The 26,625-nt window shown below is 40.9% G+C and overlaps 1 protein-coding gene across 5 annotated transcripts in view; it reads left to right on the top strand.

Moving 5' to 3' along the window:
• gripap1 (GRIP1 associated protein 1) overlaps positions 1-26,625 on the top strand; it is a 46,882-nt gene continuing 20,257 nt past the window's right edge. The window contains exons 1-24 of one of the 5 annotated variants that reach the window (XM_063465429.1): positions 1-114; positions 1,552-1,618; positions 3,003-3,064; positions 3,256-3,282; positions 3,994-4,101; positions 4,191-4,356; positions 5,523-5,689; positions 6,014-6,053; positions 7,936-8,006; positions 10,507-10,554; positions 10,690-10,721; positions 11,087-11,134; positions 11,289-11,388; positions 13,748-13,825; positions 14,510-14,602; positions 15,461-15,502; positions 15,872-15,913; positions 17,259-17,393; positions 17,527-17,622; positions 17,724-17,834; positions 18,124-18,225; positions 18,364-18,477; positions 18,848-18,925; positions 24,291-24,386. In XM_063465429.1, coding sequence (XP_063321499.1) covers positions 67-114; positions 1,552-1,618; positions 3,003-3,064; positions 3,256-3,282; positions 3,994-4,101; positions 4,191-4,356; positions 5,523-5,689; positions 6,014-6,053; positions 7,936-8,006; positions 10,507-10,554; positions 10,690-10,721; positions 11,087-11,134; positions 11,289-11,388; positions 13,748-13,825; positions 14,510-14,602; positions 15,461-15,502; positions 15,872-15,913; positions 17,259-17,393; positions 17,527-17,622; positions 17,724-17,834; positions 18,124-18,225; positions 18,364-18,477; positions 18,848-18,925; positions 24,291-24,386 — 1,971 coding nt within the window. In that variant the 5' untranslated portion in view covers positions 1-66. Of the gene's footprint in view, positions 115-1,551; positions 1,619-3,002; positions 3,065-3,255; positions 3,283-3,993; positions 4,102-4,190; positions 4,357-5,522; positions 5,690-6,013; positions 6,054-7,839; positions 8,007-10,506; positions 10,555-10,689; positions 10,722-11,086; positions 11,135-11,288; positions 11,389-13,747; positions 13,826-14,509; positions 14,603-15,460; positions 15,503-15,871; positions 15,914-17,258; positions 17,394-17,526; positions 17,623-17,723; positions 17,835-18,123; positions 18,226-18,363; positions 18,478-18,847; positions 18,926-24,290; positions 24,387-26,625 lie in introns of all 5 variants that reach the window. The other 4 variants (XM_063465426.1, XM_063465427.1, XM_063465430.1 and 1 more) reach the window with 4 other exon arrangements.

The raw sequence follows: 26,625 nt of genomic DNA, 5'->3' as shown, positions 1-26,625 counted from the left end.
GTCAGCTGCTGCGTCTCCTCCTCCGCTAGCTTAGCCTGCTAGCTCGCAGCAGCAGGGAAGGTAAACATGGCTATGTCGCAGGCTCTGTCCGAGGAGGAGTTCCATCGGATGCAGGTGAGAAAAACTACGGCGATTATTCTTTTGGTGTGTAGGTGTCAGTGTGGTGAAAAACACCTGTGCGGTGCAGCATCACTGCCAGGGGCGTTAGCCCAGTCTGCTAATCGTGAGCCGTTGCTAGGTGGGAGCGGTTAGAACGGCTAGCTCGGCTGACATTATTCATTCAACGTTGGCAGGAAGGTAACGGGCAGCCCGAGCTTTGACATGCCTCCGGGCGATATACTTAAGAAGGGGAGGAAGCAGACACAATGAGAGAGCTCAGTTCAACACTTAGCCTAGCTTACACCCCCCCTGTAAAGAAAAGCACAGCGTAGCATTTTTGGTGCTAACCGTTATTTCTATCTGACAGCTGGCTAACGTGTTAGCATTCACGGGACTCTCGCCCTGCTGAGAGTCACGGGGTCCTAGGCAAGCTGCCGTGGGCTCCTCTGTGTCGGAGACAGGGCCGGGAAGCGCAAACACCTGTTAACATACTAACCACTGACCTCCCCGACTACTTTAATAGGACTATATACTTATAGAGTCGTTCTCTGTGTTTGCACAAAGTGTAAGAACAGGAATCTTGACTGTCTTCACACATGGTAAACAGCAGTAGGGAAGAGTTCAAATATATTTACCACAAAAAAGCCGTTATACTGTAGTAAACGCATTATGTTTTTTTAATTTATTTAAATGCAGCTGTAAGGCCCCTCTGGGGCAGTAACGTGGGTCCCCTCAGAACGTCATGCTGTTTATGAAATATTTAGGAAGAAAGATCTTTCTAAAAGATGGAGGTAGCCACTGGTGTCAGCTGCTGACACCAGTGGCTACACCAGCAGCTGGACTTTTTGAACTGTCATTGTGTTTTTTGGTGTCAGCAGTGAGTGTATTTAGGCAAGAGAGTAGAGTGCTCTATAATGAGCATAAACAGCATTTTGGGTGGGTGTAGCTTCCATGATGTCGCCCGTTGCTTTGCGAAGTCCAGCTACAAAACTTCAAGATCAGGGTGTTTAATGTCGCCCTCTTGAAACTGGATATCTGGGATGGATCCGACTATGAATCCACTTGTGTTAAGTGCTTCAGTTGAAGGCAGCTGGACTTCTTCTTGGTTCACGAAGACATTTCATCTCTCATCTCAGGGGCATCTTCAGCTCTAAAACCTGATAGGGAGTCCCAGGTATTTAACTCTTTGGGGAGGGGTGGGACCACCTGTGCATCACCAGCGGTTATTTTGCCTCTTGCTGACATTCAGTGATCTCTGGTCAGCATGCTGCTGCTTGTTACAGTAATCAGTTTATTTACATGTTAAAAGATTTCTTTTTAAAAAGATGAATAAGCTCATCTTCAGTTGACCTACTGGCCAATCAAAAACACAACATGATTCATGCAGTTTCTAAGTAAAGCTGGTCATAAATTAATACTGGTGTGTGTGTGTGTGTGTGTGTGCTTGTGCAGGCCCAGCTGTTGGAGCTGCGGACGCAGAACTACCAGCTGTCTGATGATCTCAGGAAGAACACGGCAGGTAAAACCTTTCACTCTTTGTCCTTCTTGTTCCTGCTGTTTCATCTCATCAACACTTGAAATTACCACAAGCACACGAGAGGCTCTTTAAAGCAACAGAATTTTTAAAAACACGGATTAGAAGACCCACAGCATTAAACCAGTTTCCCTGCTCCACCTGAGCAGTTTTTGTCCAGGTGAAAGTTTTACTGAAATTAAAATTCTTTTTCAAGAGCGACCTTGCCAATGGGGCAGCAGACATTATAAGAGACATTAGAGGACAAGTGCAAATGTCACACAGTGCATGAGAGAGAACACAACATTGAGATTATATGAAATATAAAATAAAAGGTAAAGGTCAAAATGACTTCAAACTCATTTTGTTGCAAGTTTAAGAGAAACCACACTGACCAAGAAGCTTTTGTCTCAGGTTTTACAAGTGACTGATGCAAACTGTTAACTGTGGGGCTGTTTACGACCGTTTCAGGTCCGTCTGCATATTATTCCAGGAAAACAGGACTGGATAGATGAATCTTTGTTTGTGTGGAAAGGGCTGGGATTAGCTGGATTTTAAAAAGTCATAAAATAAACATGTAGTTGGAAACACTGGAAGGCCAGAGGAGGATTTTGGTGTAGTTAACTTGGAGCCGTCCTGGGTAAAATGAATCCGTGCCTTGAGTAACAGGCCCTCAAGAGTGCACAGATCTGGGTCAAAAATTTCTGGCCTTATTTTGCCAGCATTTTTAAGCCCTCATAGGTCCATGAGTACAAGGATATCCACATGTAACGTTTCAGAGTTAAAAAAACACATTTACATGGCTGGACAAAAAAAAAAGAAAAAAGACAGCATACGTAGGTAGAAAGGTCTTCTTTCTACCTACATATTGATATCAGGCTCACCTCTAGCCGCAATTCCTTCTAGGTCGTAATCATTCTGTAATATAGTCATGGTATGAAGGTAAAACTTCCATGGCTTTGTTAAATACACGGAGGGGCTCAGGCAGGAAGCATTTTAAGTGGAATGGCCCAATAATCATAATAATGGTATTTTTATTTCTGTCCCACTTTTTAAAATGTACATATTCACACAAAATAAATTGCACACAGATAAGTGTGTACATATCACAGCATAGCCTGCATGAAAGCAAGCAGGGTCCTTCACTAGAATAAAATAACACAACATGAGATGGTCTACGAAAATGCAAACCTACAGGAGGGAATCTACCCCCTGACATTCACAGATACAAGCAGGCTTTAAATGCAGTCAATGTACAGACTCCACTTGAACTAACGAACATGAAATTATTCATCGGATAAATATTTGATTGGCCCATGTTAGCAGTAAAACTTTAATGAAGAGGAAACGTGTGTTTTCTATAATTAAATGTCGTCCTGGTGCTTTTCAGAGCTGAATGCCGTCCGTCAGAAGAATGTGGTTTTGGAAAGAGATTTTGTCAAAGCACAGAAGGTAATGAACACTTTATTACTGTGTAGTTGTTTTTGTAGATGAGTGATTGGAAAAAAATAACCTGCTGACCTGAATTTGGAGGTTTATTTTCTAACAAAGCTGAGCGAAGAGTTTTCCTCGTCTCTTCAGTTTTTTAATTATTCATGTTGTTGATGTAGATTAAATGTTTTTTCTGCTTTTCTTCTTTTCAGGCCTTGAATAAGAGTAAGAAAGCTCAGGTAAGCTGTTGTTTGATGATAATTGTTACCTCAGTGAATTTCTAGTGTAAACATTTTTCAATTATGTCATTTTAATTGTTCCTTATTTTGTCATTGTTAATTCTTTATGGCTTCCTTATAATGCTAACACAATCACCAATAATCTGCTAATTGGAGATTATTTCTGTAACTGAGACCGCAAACCGCAGTGCAAACATCGCGTCTTCTTGTACCGTCACATCCACAGGAGCTGTTTAAGCTCTGCTTCTCTGGTGAAAGCTGTAATGTTTAAAGGTCATTCAGGCAATAGGTGAACTGGAAGTGCATCAGAAAAGTAAGAGTTTAGTTTTTGGCCGTGTGTCATTTCTCTGTTCTGAAGAAAAACTGAAGTACGACTGAACTGTGGTTTTAAAGTTTGTGTTTATTCTCACCTGGTGCTGACGTCTTCTCTATTTTTGGCACTGTAGTGTTTTCACTGAAAGTGTTAATTCACTCTGACTGCAACATGTTTCTGTCGCATTGTTTGGCACAGAAACCCAATCACCAGCCACTGTTTGGATGGTTTAGTTGCAAAGAAATGACAGAGATGTAACAATATGTCAAAATACCACTATCTTATTTGTCCACGAAAGTTTGGTCAGTCTGTCTGTGTGAGTGATCTCAGTTTCTGTAACCTGTAGTCAGCTTTTTATTCTGAATGTATTATTTTGTGTGTTATTTCTCTGTGTGTAGGAGGTGGATGCTTTGCTGAGTGAGAATGAGATGCTTCAGGGGAAACTCCACAGTCAGGAGGAAGATTTCAGACTACAGAACAGCACACTGATGGCTGAACTCTCCAAGGTGAGTCTGAGTGTTTGTCTGTAGTTCAGACACTGTAGAAGCTTCATATCATTATTGTAATCTTAACATTATAACATTTATTTTTCCAGCTGTGTACACAGATCGAGCAGCTGGAGCAGGAGAATCAGTGCCTGAAGAAGGAAGGAGGAGCAGCCTCTGCATCCCGCCCCCCACCTAACCCTGCATCCAGCCCCGTGGATGGAGAACTGCTCCGCCTCCAAGCAGAAAACTCCACCCTCCAGAAGAAAATGAAGGGTGAGGTGACGTTTAAAAGGTGTAGATCTATCATCTCTGCAGTTTTAGAGGCTCATAATTTAATATTTTTTTCACATAAAAATCGTCCTGAAGGTTTGTAGAGCCAAAGAAAAGTAAAGGAGAAATATCACGATCTGACAGTTTATCTTCAGGTGTCGAGCTGATATTCGCCCACCTGTGTTCTCTCTCTCTCTTCCTGCATCAGCAGCAGTGTATTTAAAGACTTTGACACACAGTAAGCAGTGTTGGGGGTGGATAGAGCTCCTTTAACCCCCCACAGCATCGTATTCTGTGCAGTTCAGGAGACAGACAGAGGCTACTGTTGTTTTCTACATATAAGTATTAATTTTCACAGTTTTAGAATTCATCATTTAAAAAAATGTAATCATAAAACTTCCCGACACATTACAATATAAACTCAACTCTTCAGTCCACAGAAGGCCTTTATTATAAAACATTTGCTGACATATGCAAGCATTAGTCATTTTTGTCTGTTGCCCTCAGTTTTAACTGACCAGTGATTTTTGAGGAAATGAGGTAATTTTGAAAGGAGAAGTGTTGTATGAAACAAAACCCCAAACAGGACTCAGAGAAGGATGCTAGAAACTAGACTGATGAGACGAGCTTGTATAAATCTGTATGGATGGAGAAACAGCACATGTGTTAGTAGTGTGTGTAATTAGCTGGGTGTACTGATGACTGAAGGTATGGACAGAAACATTTTCATCATACTCATGAATTCTTAATGTTCACACTGTGAGAGTTAACTTATGTGTGTTGGGGAACGTTGTCGGTACGTGGGTGTGATTTTTAGATGCTCTTTATTATTATAAAGTTTAGGTAGAAGCTCCTATTGGCCAGACAGAGACATTATTTACTGATCTGATTGATCACAGCATGTTTACAATATCAGGCATTCACGGTTGACCTCGTTCACATACAGTGACAAATAATTTGTGACAAATGGTCGGTTTAGAGTTATAACTTGTGCCTGGTTATTTATTTCCCTTTTTAAAGGTTTTATTACATTTTCATGTAAAAAGTTATGAAGCTAACCTGGGCGCAGTGACCGCCGGGCTTGTAGTACAGCGGTGGAAACCTTGTGATTCCTGTTAGTCCTTCATGAAATGAATGAATGAATGATGTGAGCTGCGATTCTCCTCCAGCCCTGCAGGAGCGCTTCGACAAGGAGCTGCAGAGACAGGCGTCCGTTCAGGGCAACCAGAGTGCAACCACAGAGACTGACGGATCAGCAGGTACCAATGGAGTCTCTGATGTCACAGGGACAGGGGAGGAGTCATTGCCAGGAGGAGCCAATGAGAGACTGGAACAGGTGATTGGAAGTCAAAGACACAGCCGATGCAGCATGTTTGTGATATTTTCAGCCATCGAAGATGATGCGTTCAGATTAAATATATTCTTTGACCAACAATCCAGAAACCTCAAATATTAAGTTTACAGTTTAGATATGATGAAGAAAGTGCTTTAATCTTTTTAAGTTGAAATCTTGTTTCAACTTTAGTGCGAGTCACCTGATGTAGTGCTGCTGTACTAGGGTTTACTGAGTGTTTCTAATATTTTGTCCCCTCATGTGTGCACATGTAATAGTACACTATACTGTAATAAGTATGTTTTTTGTCTCTTGTCTGTTTTTCAGGCGGAGCCTGAGCTGCGGCAGACGGAGAAACAGCTACACGGTGAGTTTACAGTTCGCTCTTTTGCTCACACAGCGTTTCCACTCAGAGGAATAGCTCCTGTTCTTTCATGTGATAATTAGTAACTTCCTGAAGAATAGCATTTAAAATATATGCTGTTTATTACATAATTAAAGACTAAAGTATTGAAATGGTGCCTGTCTCACTGTAAGTACTTTTATTGCCCTAAAAAAATTACCATGACGTACTTATAGAAGACAGGAAGCTCAATGAACCGTACGAGCTTCACATGCAGAGACAGGATTTATCCTCCACAGTGGGTTACACTGAGCTTTGCTTTCTGCCTCCACTTAACATAAACCTTGAAGCATAAACACTGGATTTTGATGTCAAATGGAGTTTTGAGTTAAAGAGAGAATTTTCTGATGGTATTCAGGGTTTTTCTTGCAGTTGGCAGCCCCTGTGCAACAGGACCTTAATCTGTTTTACTGAACTTTCTAATTGTTGGAGCCTCTCAGCTTTGAGCACACTGGCTTTAAAAACACTTGATTGAGTGTTTTTTCCCTGTCTTTGTAGTACTGAAGGTGCCTGAACAGCAGTGTGATTCACTGATGTGTCTTTGAAGCAGCAGTGAGCTCTGAGGTGATAGATTTGGTTCTTATTTTCTATCTGCACAGGGGTTTTGTTGACAAGAAGAATAATGCTGAATATCACAAGATTTTAGGTGTAACATGTGGGCTTTAGCGCTTGAGCTGTCTTTATCTATGTGCTCATTAACACGTTACATGCAAACTAACTGTATCAACATGCTGCACGAAGATGATCAAAATGGGTTTTATTTTGTGTGTGAATGGATCTGACAGCTAAGGTCATCTTCGTGCAGCGAGCATTATAAACCGATTTACATCTGAAGCCAGCAGCTGAAAGGAAAACAGTCTAAAACCTGATCGCCACGCTGGTCTGAAGAAACACTTTAATCTGTCAAGCTTACAAATGCACGCTGTGTTTTAACAGCTGTCTTTTAGTTTGAATTTTGGGCTTCTGTAAGGTGAACCCACAGCTGGCTTTATAGGTGCAGAGCAGCTAGCTGGCTCAGGGCAGACACACACTACAAGCTGAAGCAGGGAAAAACAACAAAATCTGTTAGGAAGCCGCAGATTAATTAGGCTTTAAAGAAATTGCAGGGGTTTAATGTGGATATAACAACTGAGGCTGCTTGAGCAGGTATTCCCTGTTAGAGCTGCAGAGCCAAACTCATTTCCACCTGTTATAAATAAAATCTTTGTTGCTGGCAGTCACTCCTGCAGTCTCTGCACTTTATGGTGACGCTCAGAGAATTTCTTGTAATATGGACAAGTGATTATTAATTTCAATACATAATTAGTGTAAGAAAATCAAACTGAAAAGATGGATGGTAAAAAATAGCTGTATTTTGCAGCAGCCTGTGAGTCAAAGTTACCACTGGTTATTTTTCTGGTAACATATAAGTGAAGTGAAGAAATGTTGCGCTGCTGTTCTCTGTTTTGATAAATGTTGGATGACACCACCTCTCTACAAACAAAGGGACCTGAAAGTGAAAACCTGCAGAGTTCATATAAACATGCTGTCAGTGAACGCACCGCAGCAAACTCACAAGATGCAGCAGTTGATGTTTGACTTTGCAGCTCACCCGGAAAATCCTGGGCTCCGGCTCTGTCTGCCTCCTCCGGAGATTAAAAACAAAACAAAAGAAAAACCCAACCTCTCAGACGGCGTGTAAAGTGAGGAGCTGGTGTAGTGTGTGTCTGGCCTAACGGACTGCCCCTGCTGTGTGCGGCGCCCCCTTTAGGCCTGTCAGAGAAGAGCGTAGAGAAGATTGTAGCTAAGCAGGCAGCGCTAGGCTGGTCGGCTGCTCTCTGTCCAATAACTCACTGCTTTGGACCAGAGCTGGAGATGGCCCTGAACACCGAGCAGGAGGAGAAGAGGCTGCTGAAGGAGCAGATCCACACCCTGGAGGTACAGATGCACACAACAAACACACAAAACACATTTGCACTCACATATATCAGGGTAAGTTCTACTCGAGTACTTCCTTTTATATTTACTTCACTAAAAGTCTAAAGTGATAAAAATCTTTCCCCAGAGTAATGCTTTCAAATTCCCAAGAAAAGAAATTCCAACTAAAACTACTTAAAATGAACTGTTTTACTCTGTAAAATCTAAATGAGCAAACCAAAGTCAGGTCATAATTTCCTGTTTTATTGTCCAATGTTTGTGTAGGACATGTGCAGAAGTATAACTCAGCGTTAGTTCACCTTCACTTGTGTTTCTTCTAAGAAGTACATGGATGCTTACACAAGGAGGCTGCTCCAACACTGCGGGCTCGATTAGTACACTGGATCATGTTTACCAGAAATAACTTTGAAGTAACACTCAATAATTATTGTTCGATAATACCTTAGCAAGCTAACTTTAGGTAGCATCCCACACTGAGCCAAACAAACATGTTTTTGATGGATGTAGCTGAGAGTGAACTCCTAAAATTTCTCCTCCTGATTTTTCGGTTTTGAAACAACACAAAAATATGAAGTCTCAGTCTGTGGACATCTGCTACTGGACTCCACAAGCTCCACATTGGACTGGTTCAGTATTTTCTCAGGTTCTGCAATCTCAAATGAGAATATTCACAGATGAAGGCATTGACGTATCGTATCGAACGTATCGTATTTCCAGGCCGATCAGAGTAGATCATTGGATCAAATTTTAAAATTGATTCCATTCTGCAGTAAACACCATATGAACAGGAATAACGTTTAAATATTAGACAACATTATAGAATATTACAGTAACATCTACTTCTTCTTTTTCATACTGCTTCTTTGTGGTGTAATGTTGCTCGATCTGTTGTGTAATTAACTTCCACTTATCCAAAAAGCCCAGAGAATAAAAAAGTCTAAATGTTGGCAGATGAAACGGCTGTATGTCGTGTGTGAGAGAGGAAACTAATTAATTCATGACAGGAACATAAACGGCAGATGGAGAGCAGCGGTGAAATGTCAGCGTGACTAACAGACGACTGTGTCCTTTCCTCAGCGTTCACCCAGCCCCGCTGATGGAAACACTGAGGCTTTTTATGGGAATCATGCCTGAAGATGATTGTGATTTCTTGACCTTTAAATTGGTTGAACATTACAGGTGTGACAAATGAGTACTAAGGAGGAGGGAACAAAACATCTCGAGTGTTCGTGCTGTAAACAAAAACAGCTAAAACGCTGTGTGCTGCCCCTGTTTGAGTCCAGCTTTTCACCCAGATGCTTGTGAGACTTTAAACAGAAGTGTCACAGTGTGCATTTTAAATCAGCCAGCAGGCTCAGCTGATCATTTGAACCAAAGTCACAAGTCTGCTGTTAACGTGTCACTAAATTAGGTTTCTGTTTTTACTTTTTGATTTTGAAAACTGCTGCTAGCTCTGTCAGGGTCACCCACACTAGAAATGATTTTTACGGAGCCTGTTTGGTGAATGATGACTGTGTGATTGATACGTGAACCCTGAGCTTGGACAGAAGGCTGCACTTCTCATAGCCTTTATTTCCACATCATATAAACACGTTTCTGCTGCCACAGCTCAGCTAGATTTTCTTTTTTGTTGGATTTCCAAACATGTAGCTTTGTTTGGACTGTTTGACTTGTTTTGCTCTTTTTTTTTTCTTCCAAAAGTGTTGGTGTCGAGTTCATCAGCATGTCATCTCATGTCATGCTGCTTTCCTATTGGTTGTTCAGTCGTAGTGCATCATGGTAGAAGTGCGTTATGAGATGTTCTGATTAAATCTCTGACACTCTCCCGACACATTATATCACTACAGATCTTTCATGATCATTGTGGATTCCAGATTCTCACTGTTTATATTCAGCTTAAAGGTTTTGATAACAGAAGGATCTGTTGGTCACTTGACACCTGTCAAAATCCATTTTCATCACCCAAAAGTGATTTAAGATTACTTTAATATGTGAACTGTATTTCTTTTGGAAAATCATTTGTGAATATTTGCTGCAGGATTATCTGTTTAACCAGAGTTATTAAAGTTTTAAACCCGGCCCTTATTTTCATATCACCTTGATAGTAAAATTGTTAGTGGGAGCAAATGAATCTGAAAGTGCTGCACCTAATCCCAAAAGCCCCAAAGGTTTTTGGAAAAACTTATCGTGATGCTGCAAACTGAGTTTCTTTGTGTTCGGACTTCTAAGAACCAAAACTGACTGCAGTTACCGTCTTTGGTCTAGGAACAGACGAGACATCCATTCAGAGGAGCAATAACTTCACTTTGATTAATAAAAGTTAAGGAAATGTAATTCAAAGCAATACTTTGTAGACTCTTTGGACATTAGCCTGCACCGGTGTACTTAATAAAGTGAGGAGGATCTATAACGTGAGCACTGAGCATGCTGTAAGTGTAGGAAGAAAACTCTTTGTCTCTCTCCTCAGTTGACTGAACGTTTGCTTTCCGTCTGCCTCCAGGCGTCCAAACAGGCTGAAATCACCAAACTGCAGGAAGAAATAACAAAGGTAAATCTTCTCAGGACTGACAACACACAACCACTGTGTAATAGAGATTTATTTTGCAGTAACTATGCCAGTGAGCTGATATTGGCTATTAAAGGTGCAGCTTTTTAATGCTGTTTCCGTCTCTTTGTCCTGCAGCTGTCTGACAAGCTAAAGAAGAAGCAGGAGAGGTGAGATGACCTCACCGCAGTCACATTCACAGCTTTTTGACACACAGTTATCGGCCAGTAATGTAGCAGCAGTGCTGTATAAACTGCTTCAGGCGTGGCTCAGTTCGCTTAACCTTCACAGCAGCCATCAGCTTCAGGAGCTGGATATTGTAGGTAAAACACCCTGCAGTAGTAGAGAGAGAGAGAACCCCAGCCAAGTAAGAAATGAATAAGGATCGTCTTAAACTGTGAATCAAAGCTACTTGAGTAGAGGTGAAGATTTAAAAAATATATATCCCGGTCTGGAAATGAATATAACAGATTCACCATAATGTTAATCTGTTCTGGGCAACTAAACTAAAGCTTATGTTTTTGTTCTCCTGCAGTTTCCAGCGTCTGCAGACAGAAAAGGAGGCTCTGTACAACGACAGCAGGTCAGGACTGCCGTCACCCCACTGCTCTTACTCCCACTAGTGTATTGATGGCTCTGATGTCCACGGTTCAGGCTGTGTGCTTTTTTTTTTTCCCCCTTTAAATGTGCTGCTTGTTGTGGAAATGTTGACCTTTTGTGGTTTTGATTCTCTGCAGGACAAAGATCGATGAGATCAACCAAAGAAAAGAAGAAGAGCTGAAGGCCATGAATATCCGTGTCCAGAAACTGCAGACGGACCTCATGGCAGCCAATCAGGTTAGAAGAAGAAGAAGAACTTTATTGTCATTGTAGTTGTACAACGAAATTTGTTTGGTAGCTCACAGAGGCCAGCAGCAATAAAACAAGAAGCAGCATAGTAACATAATAACTGTAGTAAAAGTATAAGATATAACCTAAAAGGAAGGCTCTCAGCACCGTAAATAACAAAGAAAATATAATAGTATTTACAATATGATAGTTTGAGCACAAACAATATAAGATAATATAACAGTATTTACAGTGTGGTAGTTGAGTGCAAACATGAATATCCCATAAAGTGTCTAAGATAATAAGTGTAACAGTATTTACAGTGTGGTAATTTAGTGCAAACATTAATGCCCAGTAAATGACTTTGTACATTAGCAGCAGACATGACATGGGGTAAAGGAGAGAGAGGGAGAGTTAGCTATGGTGTGTTGGGGGAGGAGTGACACAGGCTACAGCTCTGGGGAAAAAGCTGTTCTTTAGTCTGTTTGTGCGGGTTCTGATTGCCCTATATCTCTTCCCCGATGGGAGGGGTACAAAAAGTCTGTGACCTGGATGGGTTGGGTCCTTGATGATGCAGCTAGCTCACTTCTGTAAACGGCTAGCATAAACCGTGTCAAGATTCGGGAGTTTGGTTCCAATGATCCACTGGGCAGTTTTGACGATCCGGGTCAGAGCTCGACGGTTTTCTGCAGTGCAGCTGAAGTACCACACTGTGATGCAGTGACAGAGGATGCTCTCTATTGTGCTCCTGTAAAACTTTACTAAGAGCTGGGTTGGCACATTTGACCTCGCTAAGAAATCGCACCAGTCCATTACTATGTACATTCCCCCAGCTCCTCTATGATACTTTCCCCAGTCAGGGTAATTTCCTACAAGGAAAAATAACCATGTTGGAATTATTTATGTACACCGATAAAAGTTTACAAAAAACTAAAGTAAACACAGGAAGTCTTGCTCGATGTTGTGTGGTTTAAGTTTAACCACTGAAAACAAACAAAGCACTTTCTATCTGAAATGAATTTTGTATGAGCGGATTGTTGAAAAATGGACCGTATCAGCTCATCATCAGTCATCCTCTAGGTGTGATAAACACATAATCTGTGTTGATACCAGCTCTGGGTACTACAGCCCATAGAGGGCGCTAAAGCACATGATAGAAGTGTCAAAAGTACAAAATATTCCATATTCCTGGTTAAGTGATGACGTATGAATCCTGCTACCTCATCCGAACTCCTACTACATTCATTAAGGCTGTTGTCTATTTAATATGTTGTGATGTGTTGTATCTTGTTTTATTTAATATAATCCACCTCTCTGGCTTTTTGTTAGCACCATTCATGTGCAGCACATCTTTAAGCTCAGTTTTTAAAAATGGATGGATGGTAACTGTGCTACATGGGCTCACGGTTTGCCAAACACCAAATAGCTAAACTCTACAGAAAACTGTCCTTCTGAGGCTAACTAAGATTTCAGTGGGCACATGAAGCTGAGGAGCAGGAATTGTTCATAACGAGTAATCCAAACCATGCAGCAGCATATTATTGACTAACCTGGTGTTGTGGATGGATCATCACAGATGTTCTCTTGACTGAAGTTTGGTCCTCTTTTAGTGCTTTTTTCCTGTCTTATGATTTCATTTGTCTCTGTCCATCTGGGACCACCACAATAGCTTTTATTAAGGGGGGAAACTTTAATGTTCATCCTCCATCTTGGCTGTGTTAATGTGTTTATATTATCCTAGTTATAGCTCTGTAGCTAGATACCAACTAGCCCAGCTTTAATGACCCCACAGATATTGCTGCTGTTTAGTTTTCTTCAGTTATGTCTGAAGTGAAAGCAGAACAATACGTTTGGGTCTTATCTAACAAATAAAAGAATCAGTGTGCTGCTGAGATAATTACACAGTGATGAAAGTTTGGACTTGTTTAAGAAGGCCTGTATGTAACACACCATGTCTACATTGTTTGGACTTTATTTTTTTTATTGACAGAAACTCTTAAAAATCACAGACTTTGTAGCATGAAAAGTAGTTCATGTCTGTGGCTGACGTCTGTTGAACACCTTTGGGTGTTATTGGAGAATCTGAATCAGACTGAATGTGTTGGACACACTGAATAATTAAAACATCCATTAATAAAACATACATACTGTTTTTCATTTAAAAGTGACGTCACATTTTCTGTACGAGTCCAAAAACAAAAAACAAAAAAACTTTTAATTCCAAAGTTTGCACACTTCACATGTCATTGTGAACATAGTGAAAGAGTCCCTTTCCTCCTCTGTAATGATCATTTCAGCCTCATTATGAACTTTGACTTTTTACTTTTTTAAACTGTAATCATTTGTGTTTGTGTGTTTTCTTGTTCAGATGGTGTCAGAGCTGAGAGAGCAGCTACAGAGCAAAGAGAAGGAACATGAGGTTGCTCTGCACACACTGAAAGACGAGGTAATACACACACACACACACACACTCTGAGTCAAAGAACATTCCCGGCCTGCATATTTCCATGTCTCAGGCGCAGCAGGAGTGCAGTAAAACACATATAAAGACATGACGGCACTCTTATTTAGATATTTGTCCACATCCAAATTCGAGTTCACACACATATTAGAATACAGTTTTCTTTTTCCTTTTCTTTTTTTAAATTGAAGAGGATAAGGTTGAGGGAAAAGGGGACAAGGCGGTAAACAGTGTGAAGGTTGTAGGAGTTTGATTAAAGCTGACTGTTGCTCGGTTCTTTCACTTCTCTGTGAAGCTGTTTCTCTGCCAAAGTGATATAGATGTTTGAAAAGGATCCATTTTCACCAAAAACAGGTTTTTAAAATGAAGGAAATGAAATGAAAAATGAAACAAATATGTTTTGGAGTATCACTCTGGCAGTGGAATTTCCTGGTACTTCTCTGTGTTTCTGAACTGCTTTATCCTTCTCTAATCCTCGACTCTGTCATCTTTGTCATTTAAAATTTCTTTACCTTTACACTCTTACGTTTGTTTGTGTTCTTTTTGTTTTGTTTACCTCCTATATTGCCTTTGTTTTTCTTACTTTCTTTATTTGCTCTTTATTGGTTTCTTTCCTATCCTATCTTTTCCCCTCTGACACCCCCTGCTGGTGGTTTGGTGCCACTGCAGGTAGCCAGTCAGAGTGCAGTCAGTCAGGAACAGGTGGACAACATCCTGCAGGAGAACGATGCTCTGAGGACAAACCTAGCTGCTCTAGAACAGGTAATAAACTTACACATCATGGAGAGAGTTAACCCCACTAACCTAGTGGCCATGAAACCCGGAGAACCCCTCATAAGCATTACATCATCTCTGAGCACTAACCCAGCTACTTTTAACATGTAATAAAACTGATGAACATTACCATAACCCTGCCAGTACATCATCTCTGTGTACTAGAGAAACTGACAAGAACGTTACACTGACCCATGAGGAAAAAGTCATTAATACCTCAAAGACCATCACGCCGCTACTAATCACACAACAGTTACCTGATCCCAAGTGTTGTTGCTTTAGAAAGAAATGACAAAAATGTGTCGAGTGGAAAAATAAATTCACATTACTGTGATTTTCTGCAGCACCTGCACTTGGACCAGGCTAACACAAAGCAAGTAGTTAAAGATCAGAGCCGTGCGAACCAAGCAGCTGAAGCTTTTTTAAAGGTTAAGAGAAATCTACAAAATATTACCATCTTACAAAAAATAGGAAATTTTGCTTATTAGAATGAACTGCTGTTACAAGAATTACTTGTAAATGACTTGTTCCATATGTATGTGTATATATGTATAATGTGGAACACTGGATCAGGCTGTGTTAATGCAAAGAAAACAGTCTCATGCTCCGACCATTCAGCTTCAGCTGTTTAATAGCTTTACTTACTGGTTAAAGGTTAAAGACAGACAGCCCAATCAAAAAGAAGTTTCATGTTTTATATAATTCTGACCTCAAAACATTGGTTTGAACTACTTACTGTTTTTTGTAATTGATGTCATTTCACGTGAGGTTTTGTAAATCCGACCCTGAACAGGATTATCCAGAACACTTCACTCACACACTATCAAACTGTAACTCATCTTGTAGGAGAACAGTGCTCTGGGGACTGATCTGTGCACGCTTGACCAGGTATTTATATCTTAGACTAGAGTAGAGCCCTCATCTAGGACCCTAACCTTAGCTTGATTTTCTGGACTAATGTGAATCTTGAAAACTAAACTACATACTGCTGCACCGAGTGCTAACAACAGAACACTTTAGAAAGGCTTACATTAAATCTTTTGTGCAAGTGTAAACCTGGAAAAAAAAAGACTAATTTTAAACACAGCCAAAATTCAAAGCGCTTGCAGGAAACTAGATGACAGATCTGTGAGGGCTACCCTACTAATGATGGTAGGTGGAGTTAATCTAGAATAGCTTTTTCTAGAGAGAGTATCTAGAACCTGTTTGTTTATTGTAGCAGCTGTCTTTAATGTCAGTGTGGAACACGTGTTGCAGGAGAACAGTGCTCTGAGGACTAATCTGTGCGCTCTTGAGCAGGTAATTGTTTCCTGACCTAGACTCTTCATGTAGAGTTTAGCATTAGATTGAGGTCCTGAAATGAATGTTGATCCCTAGAATCTTTTCTAGAGGCTTTTTTAAGATTGATCCACTTAAAAATAAAATAGCATGGCTGTGTATGCTGAGTAGAATGTGTTAATGTCCTGAACCAGAAGCCCAAGTAGAATATTTTTGTTGTTGTTTTCTTAATCTGAGCTGTTTCTTTGACACAAACAAAGCCAACAATAAAATTATTTTTCATATTAACACTATGTCTGTGAAGGTTCTCAGTCATCCAGGTCATCATAGTCAAAGGAGCTTGTAAAGAAAAGCGTCTGGACTTCTTTAAGTTGCTTGAAGACATTTCACCTCTCATCCGAGAAGCTGAACTGAAGAAGCTTCTCGGATGAGAGGTGAAACATGAATATTTTGACTAGAAATCAAAATAACACAATTTTATTGAAAGTACCAAAAACATTTTTCTCCCAGGAACTTTTGTCATGGTAGTAAAATGTTTTTTGTGTTTCCTCTGAGACCTGCACACACACACACACACACGCAAAACGGCTTAAATGGCTGAAAGCTACTTTTCAGTGATGTTCACACAAAATCTGGCAGTGTGGCGCTTTCCTAGTGTGGAGCTGTGCTGCTTTAGAACATGAGAACATGACTGCTGTCAAAGAAACTGGAAATGAATATTTATTTATCTGATTCACTGCTTTGGGTCTTACTAATACCTGCTAGTTCGCTGAACTGGACATGTTGTGTTTAAAAAACTGAAATGAATGTTTTGAAATACCTTACAGTAAGCAAACTGAGTTTTGGAAATCACCAAAAGTTTAATCAGAACTAGTGGCTGAAAATTGCAGCTAGGCTGCTACCAATCAGAAGTGTTCAGTGGCACAAACTCTAGAGTCTACTTAGACAGCCATCACAGTGGTGGCAATGCAGAGTTCCTCCAAAGGGTGTAATCATACAGCCTGAAGGGATATAAAACGGGGTCAGCTGATGTGGGTGACCTGTAGAGATTGACCTCCAACATCGATCTATATGTAGATAAATGATCTGTGTGTGGGGATTCATGCCATTGTTATACCTAAAGGGCCAAATGATTTAATCCTACAACTTACATCTAATTTAACCTGTGGTCATCTACTGTTCTCTGCTTCATCTTAATCATCTGTCGTCGTCATTCTTTTCTATCTAATATTTTCTGGCTGTTGTGATCTGTCCAGGACATTCTTGTACATGTACGTGTTTAAATTGGACAGGTACTGCAAAGAGTTGCTCAGGAATAAAAGTGAACACTGTAAAGAGAAATAAAGTGTTTGAAATGTGTTTGTAGATCCAGACGGTGAAGACGCAGGAAATGAACCTGTTGCGAGAGCAGCAGGAGGCGCTGACGGGCGAACTGCAGCAGAGACGAACTGAACAGGAGAATCTGCTGGCTCAGAGAGATGACCTCAACTCCCAGCTGCAGGTAGATGAAACCAGTAAAGTTAGTGGTTTGGTTAACCTTTGGGTTTTATCTCAGCTCATTCTGCCGATATAAACGACTCTCCAGCTGTTTGTTTACACGTGGTTTTCTGCTTCTCTCACTTTACGTCCTTCAGGAGTCGAGTTTTGCCAACAGGAAGTTGTTGGAGCAGTTAACCGAAGAAGGACAAGAGAAGGATAGACTGCTGAGAGAGCTGGACGAGGCTAAGAAGGTACACACATAAACAACAACAACACACAGAGTGCCACATGGTGTCTGTACACAAACCAGCTGAGCCAGTAAACACACTTACACCTGTTTGTGTGTGAGCAGACAGCAGAGAAGAGGAAGGCCATGCTGGATGAGATGGCCATGCAGCTGAACCAGGAAAAGTCTGACCACAAGGAGGCGCTGTCAGACCTTAAACTACATCACGAGAAAGAGGCGAGTGTTCGTGGATCTGCTGCTTTTAATGGCTTTTATCCATCACAGTTTTCACATCTTCTTTGTTTGGTTTCTCTACATGTCTATATAGTTTCTTTGCTTTGAATTATCGCTCATCTGTTTTCATCTGTTTTCATCTGTTTTTGTTTGTGTGGTTTTTAGTTTTTAAAATGTGCAAAAATAAAGAAAAGCCACACATTTTCATCAGATTTAGTGAATCCTTTTTGCTTTTGTCTCTTCTCTGTATTCCCTGACTCATTTTCTTCTTCTGTCTCCTCCTCTCTTTCAGGTTCTTGCAGTGAGGGCTCGATACGAGAAGGAGCTCAGAGGACTTCATGAAGAAAAGAATCGCTCTGAGGAAGAAATCCGACAGCAGCTTAGAGATGAAAAGGTAAAGAGGCACACAGGAGGTGAAAGTGGGTAAGGAGACAAAAGAAAACTCCTGATGTGTGTCTTCCAGATGTCTCGTATAACACGAGCAGCAGAGTCGCTATCGCACACGTTCACGATATGTTTTGTGAGTTTTCAGGCTCGGACAAAAGAGCTGGAGGGTTTACAGCCCCGAGTGGAGGAGCTGCTGAGTCAGGTCCAGTCCATGGAGGGAGCCAAAGGATGGTTCGAGAGACGGCTCAAAGAGGCTGAGGTCAGTATCTGCTGAGTGCTGGCTGGTCACCCTATAAACCAGCGGTACTTTTCCGCCAATTCGTCCTCCAAATCCTCCGTAGTTTAAAGGTCAGGTTCACAGGTTTTGAAGTCTCAGAGCGTAAAACATTTGCTGCAGGTTCTAAAAATGTCTGGCTCTGTGTTCATGGATAAAGTAAAAATGTACTGCACTCTGATAAATCAGCGAATTAGTCGATTAAATTTTTAAATCACATTTGCATCATTATTTTAAAGTGAAAATGCCAACATTTACTGTTTTTAGCTTCTCGGCTGAGCAGATTCTGAGTTCTTTTGATTCCAAATGTTCCTCTGTGACTGACTGTACTTTATCTGTCTGTTGATGCGAGCAGGAGAATATAGAGAAGAACTCTCTGCAACATCAGGAGGAAATCGAGCAGCTGCGGAAAGAACACAAACTTCAGCTGGAGGTACACACACACACACACACACTTTCATTTTGTTTTATTTAATCAGGTAAAGGTGTCACTGAGAAGAGTAATGTATTTTCTGTGAGTACAGAATGAAAGCCGGTGTTATAAGAACAAAAGCAGACAACAGACAGAGATGACTGTCACACTTGATGAGATTACACACATTAAAGCGAGCACAGAAACATTGATTAACAGATCCTGTAGAAGTGACTTAAACTCAGCAGCAGTAATCAGCTCTGACAGTTTCACCTCCGTCTCTACTTCGCCTCAGGAAAAAGATGCTGAAAAGGTGCCGAGACTGTCTTCACTCAAAGAAGCGACATCTATAAAATGTTATGTTCGGCACAGTTGAGGAAGATCATCTTGGGGTGAAATTACAAACATGTATAAAAGTCACTCCATTGAAATGACGGACAAGAAAAGCTCCTTATATGCAACCATCACACCATTGACAGGTGTCAATTTTCAGGCACCTTGTCAGTTTTTCTGGATATCATCAGTAAACTGTGTTCCATCATAACCCACTGCATAACCGTTTCTTTGCATAATATAACGTTTCCTCCTGTAGCCTGTCTGGTAGAATAATCATGTCTCTCTAAACTCCAAATGGAGGATTTGTAACAAGAAAAGTAATGAATACAGTGGGCTGTGTTTAACATTTTGCTCCATTTGCATTTATTTTATCTAATCAGTTGAACTCCTCGACTAAACTGCTGAGCAATGATGTGGATGAGATGATATCAAACCCAAACTGCCTGCTAATCAATTCTGCACACCTGTGAACTATAAAAATACAATTTCCCATCTTAGTAGTTATTATGGATATTTTCTTCTAGGAGATATAGTGCTATTTATCCCAGCATGTTGGTCTCATGGACCCAGAATACACACACCATGTATGCAACGGTTTTAAACTGGATTCCTGTGTGCATACGTGCAGTGATTGGCCTCCTGCATTAGTGCACAGCCTGTAGTAAGACAGTCGCTTCAATCACTTCACAGCGATGTCGCAAACCTGCTGCTCAGTCACAGAGATCTGACGGGCTTCAGAGGTTTGAAATGCAGACACCACTGCAGAGCCGGGCTCAGCTAAACCTGCTCTCTGAGACACACAGCAGTGCTGCATCAGAGAGCCGTGCAATGATTTGTGTGATTGCTTCCCAGCATGCACTGGGACAGAGGAATTATCATAATTTTTCATGTGTTAGTGTGCTCTGTAGTGTTTCCACAAGTGATGTTTTCCACTGTGATTTTTTTTGTCGCATGACTCCATGAAACATTGATAATCTGGTGAGACATATGCAGTTTAATTAATGACTCATGCTAATCAGCACACATTTAATTTGTCAGAGAATCAGTTACCTTTCTGTGCAGAATGAGATGAAATGATACAGAATCTGTAGCTGGTTTAATAGTAATTCACTTTAGTTCAGTCTTATTTATATGGTAAAGCTCCAATTCACAACAGCAGTCATGTCAAGGTGCTTTAGTTAGTCAGACCAACCTCTATGAGCAAGCCCCTGGGAAGGAAGAACTCCCCAGCAGAACCAGGCTCAGGGGTGGGCAGCCATGTACTATGATCAGTCAAGCAGTGAAGGGGGAAAACGGTAACAAAAGGGATAGAAAGCTGAGAATAAAATATAAACTACAGGGGAGAAAAGGCACAAGATAAGGGCTTGCAGTAGTGGGATATCATATCCATGGAGAATGAAAAGAGGGCGTGGAGAAAAGTGCTAAGTGTTTCATGGGCCATGAGCATGACTAAGGGATGGTTGAGGGTCAGCTGATCCAGCCCTACCTAAAAGTTTTATCAAAATGGAAAGTTTGAAGCCTGTTTCTGAAAAGTCGAGAGAATGTTGTCTCCCAAATCTACAGGAACAACTGAAGGCTCTGCCTCCATCCACAGAGCACAGGCAAGATGGTGGCGCTTGATCATTCATGACTTTGTATGTGAGAAGAAGTGTTGTAAATTAAATTCTGGATCTAACAGGAAGCCAATAAAGATGAGCTAATGCAGGAGAAATATGATCTCTCTTTCTGGTTCCTGTCAGTACTCAGACTGTGGCCTTTCTGATCAACTGAAATCTTTCAGGGAGCTTTTAGAAAGGCCTGCTGATAAGAATTGTAGTATTTCAGCCTAGAAAAATCAAATGCATAGACTATTTTTTCAGTAATTGTGACCTCTTAACAGTTGCACTTTTGAAGCTTCTACAGAGGCTTGAAATCATTTCTGAATGTTAAACTGCAGCTCAGGTGAAGGCAGAGCATCCGTGTCCAGAACAAGACGTTTCAGAAGGCGCCTCTATAAATATCAACACTTGTGTGCGTGTGTGTAGACAGGCACACAGTGCATGTAGGCATGTACGTTTGTGTGTGCGCTCTAATTGAAAATGTTTCTAATTAAAGCGTAGTTGTCTCCATGGTAACTTGGAGAGGTTAAGCTGTGTTAACAGCCGATCAGAGTGGAGGCGGCTCATGTGAACGCTGACAGTCTGCTGCAGACACCCTGAACGCTTCACGCCATCTGTCAGCAGGACGGAGTTCAGCTTGTTGTTCAGCGCCGTGATTCTTTTTTCCACACTGACCCGTCGTCGTCGTGCACTCACAGCACAAAGACGAGGCTTTGTTTACCGCAAGCAACCGTGTGACGAGTGGATACCACTCGACACGGTGGTGTTTGTGTCCAGTCTTGAAGCTGATTGATTTTGTTTGCAGTGTTTACAGACATCTCTGTTGTGAAACAAGGATGGATGGAGGACGCTTCTTGGGCCGCGCTGCTATAATTGGTCACTGCGACACACTGTCAATATTAATAAGCACTGGATTAGCTCTGTTAACACTGTTTTTAAAAGACTTTTGTAAATGAAATGGCTCCACTAAACAGACAAAAGATGCTGCGATTTTTAAACATTGCAGATGTTTGTTGTTATTGATGTAAGGTGATGTGATGGGCCGCCAGGCTGCGTACAAGTTCAAATAATCCAAACATAAACCATAAACACTAACTGTAATTTGCATCTAAAACAAAGACTAAAAGGAGAGCGCTTGCCACCTGCTCTGGTTCCTGCAGTGGATATAAACACACTTAGTGTATGTATAGAACTCCACAAAGACTAACTGAAAGGAGTAAAGACCCAAATATTAACACAGTCTGATTGTGGCTACAGCTCCATATGTGGTTACCATTAGGTCTCATAACCAATAATAATTCTCATTACTGATGAGCGTTATTATTGGTTATCAGTAACGAGCCCTTTCAGCAGATTAGATCAGCGGTCCCCAACCTTTTTCGCACCACGGACCGGTTCATGCCCGACAATATTTTCACGGACCGGCCTTTAAGGTGTCGCGGATAAATACAGCAAAATAAAACTAGTACCGGTACCGAAAAAAAGAAGATTTATTCATAACACACGTAAAAAGACCCAGGAAAACCGAGTTAACGATTAAAACGATAACAAAATAACGCTAAAAACCGATAAAAATCCTGAAAACCATACATTTCACACCTGAGCCTCAACTCTCGCGACCTGGTACCAAACGACTCACGGACCGGTACCGGCCCGGGGGTTGGGGACCGCTGGATTAGATGACCACGATGATCGTGTATACGTCTGTGAGAAAGTCTGTCCTCAGAGACCTGCTGCACTGATTAATTTGTCTGCGTGCGCTTGTGTGTTTTATCTGCTGGATAACAGCCTGGTACTGAAACCAGAGTGAGGAAACTTAATAGGAAAAGTTAATTAATGATGGAAGAAGTCTAATTAGAGGGCAGGTTGGGTCCCGGGCAGGTGTTCCACGTGTCGGGGGTTTGAGTTTCAGCCGTCACATGTCGTTTCCTTTCGTCGTTTCCTGTCTTCGTTCCTGAACATCAACACCAAGGTTTGTTAAACCGAACGTTAAATGGCAAATTATCAGTTCACCCTGTTCTCTCCAGTTACATCAGAACATGCTGAAAAAAAAATAGCTGATTGTTCATGAACCTTAAAGCACACGAGTCCTGCAGCCTGATTGTACAAATTTAAATCACTCAAACTGCTTGAAGCATTCTGTTTGTAAACAGGATTCACCATATCTAATCATCTGCATGAAAACACATTTTTTCTGATGTTATAAATTATATCTTGTAATATGTGCACCTGATGCACACAGTTATAATAAAAAAATGATAGTTTGGAAGAAATTCAGTCAAAATTATAGAGGCTGGAGAAGCAGGTAATATTCAAATGCAAGTCTTATTTCTTGTTCCACAACGCTTAATCTGGTGTTTTAATTCCCATTGCTACAGATGTGTAAAATCAAACACTTAGCCATGAAGTCTGCTTTCTTTTGTAAAAGAATAGGTCACTCTTAAGGTCCTACTGAATTTAGGAGTGGTACCGTAACAGGATGCCACTGTTGCAAAACAGTTTGTGAAGTTTCTTCAGTCCCAGATGTTCCACAATCAGCTGTCAGTGGTGTTATTTCAAAAGTGGCCGACCACAGAAAGCTACCAAGGGGAGCCATCAACCAAAATGATGAAGAGTCTCCAGCGCTCTGCTGACTCAGCAGCTGCAGAGCTCCAAGCCTCCTCTGGCTTTAACATCAGCACAAAAGCTTTGCACCAGGAGCTTCATGCCAAGGGTCTCTGTGGTCGAGCAGCTCCTTCAGGTGCAATGTGTAGGTGGCTCAGGGTTTTTGTCCACATGCTGTACTTCTTGTAAATTTCTGTATTTGAGAAACTGTTTCCAATCTTCCAAAATAATTAATGCTATTAAATAGAGTATGAAAAACTGTGTCAGTGCCCTTATGTCTAAAACATCTGTGTGCTGCAATGAAGAGGGAACAGCTGGCTGGCAGGTCATCAATGGCACATTTTTATTTACAGTAGCATCCTGTAAGAAAGCAAAGAATAAACAAGTTTTTCTTACAAAATGAGTTTAAAATCTGCAATTTAGAGTTTTTATTATTATTTGTGATTTTTTTTTTTAATAAATAATGTAATACATCTCAGTAAAGTCTCAGAGCTTCTCTCCCACCGCTTGGTGAGCTGTTGATTGAGGTGTAAGACGTTACAGGGAATTAACAGACTCTGTTGTTTTCCTCCAGAATGACATTTTTTCCCTCCCTCTGTCAGGTGAGCGGCTACAGCCTGCAGATGTTTTTAATGTAGATTTTAGTCAAATTAATTAGCAGCAGAAGATTAGAAGGGAATTAAAAGCAGTTTCTTTTTTCAAATTAATCTCTGTGTCAGCTGGATTAAGAGCATGGGGGCATCGCTGGAGGTGCAAATGTAGCTCTTTTAAATGTCTTTCGCTGCATTTCTCCTCCAAATGTTTGAGCTGCTGAACGAAATCCTGATCTGTCTCTTTGTGTCCTGCAGGAGAAGCAGTCAGAGATGGAGAAACTGAAGCAGCAGCTGGTGGAGGTGGAGAAGCAGAGGGAGGAACACGGGGACACCATCGGAAAACTCAAACAGGTAATAGCTTTGTGTCAGAGCTGATATACCTCGTTCCTCCAGTGTCCAAAGACTGCCAACTTTAATTCAGACCCACTCACACGGTTCTGTCTACGAGATCAAATGTGGTTTAATACGCCGCTGTAAATAGTCCCTTATAGTCCTTTTCCTAGAGCAGAGAGCAGCTTTTAGGAGCTTTATAAAAATGGAACTGCATTTGTTATTTTTAGTTTTTTGTAAATAAAGGTTTATGTTTACAGTATGAACCAGCGGGCTGAGACACTGTATGTGCAAGATGGACATAAACAGACACAAATACCTGCTGTTTCATATGCAAGTAAAATGCTATGAGAAACAAAAATAACAGAAATTAATACTCGTAAATTCAAATTGATAATTAATTTGTTTTTTAATTTGTCAGAAGCAGGTAGCACGGTGGGATGGTGATTGGCATTGTTCCCTTTGGGTTCTCCAGCTTCCTCTCGCAGTCCAAAGACATGCAGTTAGTGGGGTTAGATGAACTGGTGGTTCTAAACGGCCCATAGGTGTGAGTGTGAGTGTGAGTGGTTGGCTGGTGCCCACAGCTTCCCGTTAAGGAGCGCTGGCCATCTTCAACCAAAACGCAAATTTAATTAACTTGTTATGAGACACAGGAGTAGGGCTGGGTATCGTCACTGATTTCTAGAATCGATTCGATTCGATTTGAATCGGGGAAATTTTGCCTCAGACAGTCAGAAATATTATAATTCAGATCATGCATCAGTACGTTTCCATATTTTTATATCTATAAAAAGAAAGCTGACACTTGCGAGACTTTATCAAAGGTGTGAGCATCACAGCAGATGCCTTTGTGTCAAAGTAGCTGAGGTTAAAACACAGAAAAACATGAAGGAGATATTCTGCAGTTGATCAAAAACGAAAGAAAACCATTAATCAGCATATGAACATTACCTGATGCTGCTAAAGTGAAGCAGAGCAAAGTTACAGAGGTTTGATTAGAGACACAGCTGAGCGTTTTGCAATTTTGCATAATTTTTAAAAGTTTAAATTTGTTCAGTATTGAACAGCAGAAATGAGGCTTTCTTTTCGGAAGTAAGTAAAAGGAAAAAAACAGCGTCCGACAGCGCTGTAAACAACGGTAGACTTGTGCGTAACAAGCAAGCGAATAATGAAGAAAACAGATTTTTAGACGGGAAACTGTTCTTGAAGTACAGAGAGAGAGAGAGAGAGAGAGAGAGAGAGAGAGAGCTGTGCATGAAGTGTGATTTTTATCGTGGTGGAAGCAAAACAGTAAAAGTCAGAGGGAATTCATGACGATGTTTATGTGAAGCATAGTTTGGATCTTCTTTTGCTGCTGGTTCGGTCAATATTGTTTGGAGAGAGATAAAAACCTGCAGCTTCAGAATCGAGCGCAAAAAGGGCGTTAACACAAAGCGCGGACCCGCCGAAACATCAGAATCAGCGAGCTGTCGGCTTTCAGCCCCGACCGTGTCCGTGTCGTCGGGTGAGAAAGGCGACATCTCACTGATTCTGATGCGTCGGCGGCTCCGCGCTGTGTGTTTACGTCTTTGTGCAGAATCCATGTACCTGCTCTCATTTACTGTTTTAGCTGTTTGGTGGTTGTTGAAATTTTGTGAGGTTTAACCTGAGATTCTGGCGTTTCGGGCAAAATAAATTTATATTTAAAAATCGATTCAGGATTTTAATGAATCGATATCACGTTATCCAAGCTAGAATCAATTTTAATCAATAAATAATCAAAACCCACCCCTACACAGGAGCTGTCAATCATTAGTCTCTGCCCCGCCCCTTCCCCTTCTTACGCGCTCCATAGACTTCTTAATAAATGACAAAGAATTTTGCAATAAGAAATTAATAATATACAAATACATTTATTTATTTATTTATTTATTTATTTATCTATAGCCATTTGAATGCTCTTTAAATTATCGTAACTCCGGTAACCTTTGTGCTACAGACAAAATTCCAAGGTGAGCTTTTCAGGGATCAGTCCGATGTATCACAGTAGCACAAAGCATTCACAATGTACTGCTGTCTGAACACGGGCAGAAAAATCAGTTCTGCCTAGACTTTAGTAGGTACGCTTAACGTTAGCGCTACTGCTCATCTTTTTTGAGCTAGAAAAAATTCAGAATTCTAAAACAAGTCTATCACTGTATGATACTTGGATGATAAAGGGTGAAACACTTCTACAAGAACAAAGCAAAGAACATGATAAAAAGAAACAATACTGAGGAGA

Source organism: Pelmatolapia mariae, linkage group LG20, assembly GCF_036321145.2.
Source record: "Pelmatolapia mariae isolate MD_Pm_ZW linkage group LG20, Pm_UMD_F_2, whole genome shotgun sequence".
Classification (NCBI taxonomy): domain Eukaryota; kingdom Metazoa; phylum Chordata; class Actinopteri; order Cichliformes; family Cichlidae; genus Pelmatolapia; species Pelmatolapia mariae.
Note: the sequence above shows the minus strand (reverse complement) of the source record. Positions and strands in the feature narration are given on the sequence as shown.